This window comes from Pezoporus wallicus, unplaced genomic scaffold, assembly GCF_028554395.1.
Source record: "Pezoporus wallicus isolate ANWC-B61680 ecotype Strahan unplaced genomic scaffold, APGP_CSIRO_Pwel_v1 contig_14250, whole genome shotgun sequence".
Taxonomy (NCBI): domain Eukaryota; kingdom Metazoa; phylum Chordata; class Aves; order Psittaciformes; family Psittacidae; genus Pezoporus; species Pezoporus wallicus.
Window position 1 is genome coordinate 1 of NW_026642538.1, and position 9,878 is coordinate 9,878.

Below are 9,878 nucleotides of genomic sequence, written 5' to 3' on the forward strand. Positions count from 1 at the left end.
CAACCGCGGCCTACCGCGCGCACTGCGCCTGCGCGCCGATGCTTTCCGCGCATGCGCCTGGTGGTGGTGGTAGTAGGTGAGGGGGGGGCTTATAGCGCATGCGCAATCCGCGCTTCTCTTTGCCCCCCCCCTCCATGCCCACCGCTGGTTCCCCCCCCCGAGCCACGTGCGCGCCTTTGTGCTGCGGGGGGCGATGGCGGCTCCGCGCATGCGCGGGAGCTGGGTGGGATGGGGAAGGGGGGGGGCACAGATGGGACCCATAGGGGAATATTTGGGGGGGGGGAGCCCCATAGAGGAGGGCCGGAGGTGATGAAGGCCTTAAAATGGGGGGGTTTGGGGCTTGGGGGATCCTAAATATAGGGGGTGGGGGCTCCATGGGTGTGGGTGACCCCAAAAACAAGGACATGGGGGGGGGGGGACTCTTTAGGTCCTGGGCAGCACCACATATGGGGCCAGGGGGGTTTAGGGGGGGTCCTGGGGCAGCCCCATAGGGGAGCAATAGTGTGGGGCTCAGGCCTCTGGAGGGAGCAGGCAGCCCCATAAAGAGGGGTTGGGGGCTGCCAGGGCCTGCTCTGCCCCATAAGCGGGTGCTGAGGTCCCCATAGGGTGGCATTGGGGTGGTCAGTGGTGCTGCGTGAGCCCAGAGATGGGGGGGGGGGCTGGGGATGAATGGTTTCCTATGGGGCTGGAGACCCCAAAGAGGGGCTTTGAGGGGGTCCCTTGGAGGCTGAATGCAGAGATGGGTGGGGTGTCCAATGATGGGGCTCTCATTGGAGATAGGGGGGCCCAAAGCAGCCCCAGGTGGGGCATTTTGGGATGATTACAAGGGGGGGGTCGTGTTCCCCTGCCCCCCAGTGAGCCCCATATCTCCCCTTCCCCACAGTCTCCAAAGGAGCCCGAGCAGCTCCGGAAGCTCTTCATTGGCGGCCTCAGCTTCGAAACCACAGACGAGAGCCTGCGCAGCCACTTCGAGCAATGGGGCACCCTGACCGACTGCGTGGTGAGCCCCACAAGTCCCCTGTGCCCCCTAAGTCCCCTGTGCCCCCTAAGTCTTCTGTACCCCCCCAGGTCCCCTGTGTCTCCCATGTCCTCTGAGCCCCCCAAGTCCTCTGTGCCCCCCACGTCCTTTGAGCTCTCCAGGTCCCTTGTGCCCCCCAGGTTTGCTGTGTCCTTCAGTATCCCCCAAGTTTCTTGTGTCCCTCAAGTCCTCTGTACCCCTAAGTCCTCTGTGCCCCTCAAGTCCTATGAACCCCCCAGGTCGCCTGTGCCCCACAGGTCTCCGGAGCCCCCCAGTTCCTCTGTGACCCCCAGGTCCTCTTTGCCCCCTCCATCACTTTCAATGGGTGTCACCTCTGGGTGATGCTCCTGTGGTAGTGAGGAGGAAAGGGACCAGAGGTGATGGGAAGGAGCCGCATCCCTATGGATCTTTTGGGGGGGTTCCAGGCTGGATCCTGATGTGTGTCCCTGTTCCCCAAGGTGATGAGGGACCCGAACACGAAGCGCTCCCGCGGCTTCGGCTTCGTCACGTACTCCTCGGTGGAGGAGGTGGATGCAGCCATGAACGCCCGGCCCCACAAAGTGGATGGCAGAGTCGTTGAACCAAAGAGAGCCGTGTCCAGAGAGGTGGGGATGGGCCCTGCTTGGGGGGGGGGGGGGGGGGATGGACACAGGGGGGTTCCAAGCATCCCAAACGCATCCCTAAAGTAATCCTGGGCTGATCCCAACCACAGCCTGTGCTGACCCCCCACCCGTTCTAAGTGCATCTTGAAATCCAATCCCAACACACCCCAGACCCATCCTGAATTGACCCCCCAAAACAACCCACAAACCCCCCCAAATCCATCCCAAACTATCCCCAAACCCACCCACAAAACAACCCCCAACCCCCCCAAATCCATCCCAAACTATCCCCAAACCCACGCCTAAAACAACCCCACAACCCCTGCCAAATCCATCCCAAACCCATCCCAAACTGACCCCAAATCCCCCCCAAACAACTGCCAACACCCCCCAGTTCCATCCCAAACCCATCCCAAAGTGACCCCAAACCGTCCTAAATTCTCCCCTAAAATAGCCCCCAACCCACACCAATCTCATCCCAAACCATCTTCAAACCCACCCCAAACTCATCCTAAACACATCCCAAACCATTCCTGAACCCATCCCAAATCCATCCCAAACCCGTTCCAAGCCACCTCCAAACCTGTCCCAACCCCATCCCAAACCATCCCCAAACGCATCCCCACCCATCTCCAAACCATCCCGAAACCCATGTGAAACCCATCCCAACCCATCTGCAAACCCATCTCTAAACCCATCCCAAATGCATCCCGAATCCATCCCAATGACATCTCAAACCATCCCAAGACCCATCCCAAACTGTCATCAAACCTGTCTCAACCCATGTCCAAACCCACCCCGAACCAATCCGAAGCCTATCCCAAACCAACTCCAAACTCCTCCAAACACATCCCCAAACCCATCCCAAAGCATCCCCAAACGCATCCCAAAGCACCCACAACCCAACCCCACCCTAACCACATCCCAAAGCATTCCCAAACCACCTCCAAACCCACCCCAACCGCATCCCCCCCAGTCCCTCCCTAACCCCCCGACCCCCCAATCCCTCCCTAACCCCAACCCCCCAATCCCATCCAATCTCTTCCCAACTCCATCCCTAACCTCCCCAATACCTTACCCCATCCCCAACCCCCCCCAACGCCCTCAATCCCTCCCCAACCCCATCCCTAAATCCCCAATCCCTTCCCAACCCCATCCCCAACCCCCCCACCGTATCCCTAACCGCCCCCAACCCAATCCCCCCCAACCCCATCCCTAACCCCCCTCACCCCATTCCTTACCTCCTCCAATCCCATCCCTATCCCCCCCAACCCCATCCCTAACCCCACCAATACCCCCAAACCCCATCCCTAACCCTCCTCACCCCCTCCCTAACCTCCCTCAATCCCCCAACCCCATCTCTAACCCCCCCAGTCCCGCCAACCCCATCCCTAACCCCCCCAATACCCCCCAGCCCCATCCCCCCCAACCCCATCCCTAACCTCCCCCAACCTCATCCTTATCCCCCCAATCCGATCCCTAACCCCCAAATCCCCCCAGTCCCTCCCCAACCCCATCCCCAACACCTCTAACCCCCCTCAACCACCCCCAGCACCCCCGCAACCCCATCCCTAACCCCCCCATCCCCACCCCAACCCCATCCCCAACACCTCTAACCCCCCATAACTACCCCCAACACCCCCCCAACCCCATCCCTAACCCCCCCATCCCCACCACCTCTAACTCCCCTCAACCATCCCTAACACCCCCTGAACCCCATCCCTAACCCCCAAATCCCACCCCAACCCCATGGCCACCACCTCTAACCCCCCATAACCACCCCCAACACCCCCCAACCCCATCCCTAACCCCCCAATCCCCCCCAACCCCATCCCTAACCCCCCCATCCCCAACACCTCTAACTCCCCTCAACCATCCCTAACACCCCCTGAACCCCATCCCTAACCCCCAAATCCCACCCCAACCCCATGGCCACCACCTCTAACCCTCCATAACCACCCCCAACACCCCCCCAACCCCATCCCTAACCCCCAATCCCCCCAACCCCATCCCTAACCCCCCCATCCCCAACACCTCTAACTCCCCTCAACCATCCCTAACACCCCCTGAACCCCATCCCTAACCCCCAAATCCCACCCCAACCCCATCCCCACCACCTCTAACCCCCCATAACCACCCCCAACACCCCCCCAACCCCATCCCTAACCCCCCCAATCCCCCCCAACCCCATCCCTAACCCCCCCATCCCACCCCAACCCCATCCCCACCACCTCTAACCCCCCATAACCACCCCCAACCCCCCCCCCCCCCCCCCACCTCACCCCATTGCTCCCGCAGGACTCCCAGCGGCCCGGCGCCCACCTCACCGTCAAGAAGATCTTTGTGGGGGGCATCAAGGAGGACACGGAGGAGCATCACCTCCGCGACTACTTCGGGCAGTACGGCAAGATCGAGGTCATCGAGATCATGACCGACCGCGGCAGCGGCAAGAAGCGCGGCTTCGCCTTCGTCACCTTCGACGACCACGACTCCGTGGACAAGATCGTCAGTGAGTGATGGAGGGGGGGGTTAACCCCTGATGTGTGCCTTGGGGATGGGGCTGAAGCTCAGCTGGATCCAGCCCTGTGCTGCTGGGATGCTCTGAGAGCCGTCCCGCCTGGCCTGGAGGGGAGGGAGCAGGGAAACGCTCTCCATTGAGCCCATCCCAGTGTCCCAGCAGGGAAGAGCTTCCTTATCTCCAAGCTGAACTTCTCCTGTTCCAGCCTGAGCCCATCACCCCTTGTCCCATTGCTCCAGTCCTTGCTGCAGATCCAGCTCCAGCATCCCTGTAGCCCCATTCAGGCACTGGAAGCTGCTCCGAGCTCTCTTCTCCATCCCCAGTATTCCCAGTTCCCAAGCACCCAAAGAGGATGCTCAGCCCTCAGTGATTCTTTCCTCTGGAGCAGGATGCTCTGAGATCCATCCAACCTGTCCTTGATGGGATGGAGCAGCCAGACTTTCTCCATTGAGCCTATTGCAGTGTCCCAGCACCCTCATTTTCCTTCTTTCCAAGCTGAAATTCCCTGCTCCAGCCTGAACCCATCACCCCTTGTCCCATCGCTCCAATCCTTGCTGCAGATCCAGCTCCAGCATCCCTGTAGCCTCCTTCAGGCACTGGAACCTGCTCCGAGCTCTCCTCTCCATCCCCAGTATTCCCAAGTGCCCCAAGAGGATTCTCAGCCCTTAGGGATGCTTTCCTCTGGAGCAGGATGCTCTGAGATCCGTCTGACCTGTCCTTCATGGGATGGAGCAGGCAAACGCTCTCCATTGAGCCCATCCCAGTGTCCCAGCAGGGAAGAGCTTCTTTAGATCCAAGCTGAACTTCCCCTGTTCCAGTCTGAACCCATCACCCCTTGTCCCATCGCTCCAGCTCTGGGTAGAGATCCAGCTCCAGCATCCCTGTAGCCCCATTCAGGCACTGGAAGCTGCTCTGAGCTCTCTTCTCCATCCCCAGTATTCCCAGTTCCCAAGCACCCAAAGAGGATGCTCAGCCCTCAGTGATTCTTTCCTCTGGAGCAGGATGCTCTGAGATCCATCCAACCTGTCCTTGATGGGATGGAGTAGCCAGACTTTCTCCATTGAGCCTATTGCAGTGTCCCAGCACCCTCATTTTCCTTCTTTCCAAGCTGAAATTCCCTGCTCCAGCCTGAACCCATCACCCCTTGTCCCATCGCTCCAGCGCTGGGTAGAGATCCAGCCCCAGTATCCCTGTAGCCCCCTTCAGGCACTGGCAGCTGCTCTGAGCTCTCTTCTCCATCCCCAGTATTCCCAGCTTCCAAGCACAAAACAGGATGTTCAGCCCTTAGGGATGCTTTCTGATGGAGCAGGATGCTCCAAGCCCCATCCAAACTGGCCTGGATGGGATGGAGGAGCCAAACCTTCCCCATTGAGCCCATCCCAGTGTCCCAACAGGGAAGAGCTTCCTTATCTCCAAGCTGAACTCTCCCTGTTCCAGCCTGAACCCATCACCCCTTGTCCCATTGCTCCAGTCCTTGCTGCAGATCCAGCTCCAGCATCCCTGTAGCCCCATTCAGGCACTGGAAGCTGCTCCGAGCTCTCTTCTCCATCCCCAGTATTCCCAAGTGCCCCAAGAGGATGCTCAGTCCTTAGAGATGCTTTCCTCTGGAGCAGGATGCTCTGAGATCCATCTGACCTGTCCTTGATGGGATGGAGCAGGGAAACGCTCTCCATTGAGCCCATCCCAGTGTCCCAGCAGGGAAGAGCTTCCTTATCTCCAACCTGAACTTCCCCTGTTCCAGCCTGAACCCATCACCCCTTGTCCCATCGCTCCAATCCTTGCTGCAGATCCAGCTCCAGCATCCCTGTAGCCCCCTTCAGGCACTGGAAGCTGCTCCAAGCTCTCTTCTCCATCCCCAGTATTCCCAGTTCCCAAGCACCCAAAGAGGATGCTCAGCCCTCAGTGATTCTTTCCTCTGGAGCAGGATGCTCTGAGATCCATCCAACCTGTCCTTGATGGGATGGAGCAGCCAGACTTTCTCCATTGAGCCTATTGCAGTGTCCCAGCATCCTCAATTTCCTTATTTCCAAGCTGAAATTCCCTGCTTCAGCCTGAACCCATCACCCCTTGTCCCATCGCTCCAATCCTTGCTGCAGATCCAGCTCCAGCATCCCTGTAGCCCCCTTCAGGCACTGGAAGCTGCTCCAAGCTCTCTTCTCCATCCCCAGTATTCCCAGTTCCCAAGTGCCCCAAGAGGATGCTCAGCCCTCAGGGATGCTTTCCACTGGAGCAGGATGCTCCAAGATCCGTCCAGCCTTGCCTTTATAGGATGGAGCAGGCAAACCTTCTCTGTTGAACCCATCCCAGTGTCCCAACAGGGAAGAACTTCCTTATCTCCAAGCTGAACTCCCCCTGTTCCAGTCTGAACCCGTCACCCCTTGTCCCATCGCTCCAATCCTTGCTGCAGATCCAGCTCCAGCATCCCTGTCCTCCACTTCAGCCACTGGAAGCTGCTCTCCTCCAGCCCCAATGTTCCCAGCCTGGCTCCTATGGGAACTGCTCCATCCCCTCCTCATCCTCATGGCTTTGCTCCAACAGCTCCGTATCCTTAAGGACACCACAACCAGATGCAGCATCCAAGTGGGATCTCCCCAGGACGTAGTTAAAGGGGGAGAATCCCCTCCCTGAGCTGCTGCTCACTCTCTGGGGGTGCAACCCAGCACATGGGGGCTCAGTGTGGATCTCCTTGTCCAGCACCCCCAAATCCTCCTCCTCAGGCTGCTCCCACTTCCCAACTTGGGATTCCCCATCCATGGGCAGGACCTTGGCCTTATTGAGCTCCTTGAGGTTGCCATTGGCAGCTCTCAGTGGATCCAGATCCCTTTGGATCCAATCCCTTCCCTGCAGCCATCACCGCCAGGCTGAGGGTGCTCGATCCCATTGTCCCTGTCACCAACACCGGTGGCCCCTTACCCGCTGGTGTGCATCCATCCCATCCACGTCTCCATTGGAAAACCAGGGATCTGGGGGGTGGTGGCACCGAGGATGCTCAGGGCAGCTCAATGGGTTAGGGTTAGGGGTCCCCCCCCAAAGCATCCCCCCCTCTTACAATGAGGTAGCACTGATTGGCATGAGTGATGCTCGTAAGGATCCCTTTGTTGGGGGGGGGGTGTGTTCCCATTCCATCCATCCCATCCCCATCTCCATTGGAAAACCAAGGATCTGTGGGGTGGTGGCACTGAGAATGCTCAGGGCAGCTCAATGGGTTAGGGGTCCCCCCCAAAGCATCCCCCCCCCCCCCTTAGAATGAAGTAGCACTGATTGACATGAGTGATGCTCATGAGCATCCCTTTGTTGGGGAGGTGTTCCCATTCCATCCATCCCATCCACATCTCCATTGGAGAACCAAGGATGCTCGGCAGCTGAATGGGTTAGGGTTAGGGATCCCTCACAAAGCGTTCCCCCCCCCCCCTTAGAATGAAGTAGCACTGATTGACATGAGTGATGCTCATGAGCATCCCTTTGTTGGGGGGGGGGTGTGTGTTCCCATTCCATCCATCCCGTCCACATCTCCATTGGAGAGCCAGGGATGCTCAGGGCAGCTCAATGGGTTAGGGTTAGCTTTAGGGTCCCCCCAAAAGCATCCCCCCCCCCTTAGAATGAAGTAGCACTGATTGACATCAGTGATGCTCATGAGCATCCCTTTGTTGGGGAGGTGTTCCCATTCCATCCATCCCATCCACATCTCCATTGGAGAACCAAGGATGCTCAGGGCAGCTGAATGGATTAGGGTTAGGGGTCCCCCCCAAAGCATCCCCCCCCCGTTAGAATGAATTAGCACTGATTGACATGAGTGATGCTCCTGAGCATCCCTTTGGTGGGTTGGGGAGTTGGGTTGATTCTCCCTCCATCCATTGCATCCACGCCTCCCCTTTGGGATCTGGGATGACGGCCGTATCCCGGGTGCCCTTTTCCCCCCCTTCATTCCCTGTCTTTCCCCCCCCCCTCCCCTCCCCTCCACAACCCCCCCCCCCATTTTCCCAGTCCAGAAATACCACACTGTGAACGGGCACAACTGCGAGGTGAGGAAAGCCCTGTCCAAGCAGGAGATGGCCAGCGCCTCGGCCAGCCAGCGAGGTGAGCCCCCCCCTCAGCCCCCCCGCTGCCCCCCGTCCCCCCCGCAGCCCCTTCACCGCGCTGCCTGCGCTGTTCCTAAAGGCTGTCCCCTGCCTCCTCCTCCTCCTCTTCCTCCTCCTCCTCCTCCTCCTCTCTTAGGCCGCAGCGGCTCCGGTAACTTCGGCGGGGGCCGCGGTGGCGGCGGCGGCGGCTTCGGTGGCAACGACAACTTCAACCGTGGAGGCAACTTTGGGGGCCGTGGTGAGTGAGATGGGGACCCCCCCTTCCCCTGCCCCCTTCATCCCCATCCATCCCTAGGGCACCCCCCCCCACATCAGGATGAGGCCCTGGCTCCTCTGACACCCCCCAAAGTGCCTTCATCCCCATCCCTTTGGTACCCCCCCTTTCCAAGGTGCCGCGATGGCTCCAGCTGCTTCCTCCTCCATCCACATCAGGATGTGGCCCCAGCTCCTCCGACACCCCCCCAAGTGCCTTCATCCCCATCCCTTTGGTACCCCCCCTTTCCAAGGCACTGCCATGGCTCCAACTGCCTCCTCCTCCTCCATCATCCATATCAGGACCCCCCCCGCCTTCATCCCCCTCCATCCCTATGGCATCCCCCATTATCCAAGCACCACCATGACTCCAGCTGCCTCCTCTTCCTCCATCATCCACATCAGTACCCCCCCTCCTTCATCCCTATGGCACCCCCCATTATCCAAGCACCACCATGACTCCAGCTGCCTCCTCTTCCTCCATCATCCACATCAGGACCCCCCCCCCCACCTTCATCCCTATGGCACCCCCCATTATCCAAGCACCACCATGACTCCAGCTGCCTCCTCTTCCTCCATCATCCACATCAGGACCCCCCGACCCCCCCTCCTTCATCCCCATCCATCCCTATGTCACCCCCCCATTATCCAAAGCCCCACACCACAGAGCAAGCCATCCCCCCCCCACAACCCCAGCTCAGCTCCCTCCCTTCTCCTCCCCTCCCATAGGTTACGGTGGTGGCAGCGGCCCCGGTTACTCCGGTGGCGGCGGTGGCGGCGGTGGCAACCGGGGCTACGGAGGGGGCAGCAGCACCTACGATGGCTACAACAACGGGGGGGGGGGCTTCGGCGGCGGCAGCGGGGGCCGGCGGCCGGCACGGGGCCCGGCGCTGGCCGTCAGGAACGGGCTCTCCGAGGCAGGCACAGGTGAGGGGCACAGGGACATGGGGGGGTGCCCATTGGGTGTCTCTGGGTTCCCCATCACCCCCCCCCAAGGTATCTGGTACCCCACTGGGGGGGACAGGCTCCCCATTAAACCTAATGGTGCCCTGGGGCTTCCTGGTAACCCCCCCCCCAAGGTATCTGGTACCCCACTGTGGGGGGCAGGCTCCCCATTAAACCTAATGGTGCCCTGGGGCTTCCTGGTAACCCCCCCCCCAAGGTATCTGGTACCCCACTGTGGGGGGCAGGCTCCCCATTAAACCTAATGGTGCCCTGGGGCTTCCTGGTAACCCCCCCCCAAGGTATATGGTACCCCACTGGGGGGGGCAAGCTCCCCATTAACCCTAATGGTGCCCTGGGGCTGCCTGTTAATGCCACCCCCCATGTATCTGGTACCCTATTGGGGGGGGGGGGGGGGGGGGGGGGGGGGGGGCAAGCTCCCCATTAAACCTAATGGTACTCTGAGG

At 60.0% G+C, this 9,878-nt stretch overlaps 1 protein-coding gene across 1 annotated transcript; it reads left to right on the plus strand.

Moving 5' to 3' along the window:
- Positions 1–855: 855 nt before the first annotated feature.
- On the plus strand, positions 856–9,396 carry LOC130610788 (heterogeneous nuclear ribonucleoprotein A1-like; the record flags this gene model as incomplete). The annotated part of the gene is made up of 6 exons (XM_057430891.1): positions 856–1,000; positions 1,477–1,623; positions 3,919–4,129; positions 8,123–8,215; positions 8,354–8,455; positions 9,199–9,396. Coding segments are annotated over 6 exons (896 nt in total), but the record flags the coding sequence as incomplete, so codon positions are not given.
- Between the last annotated feature and the right edge of the window lie 482 nt (positions 9,397–9,878).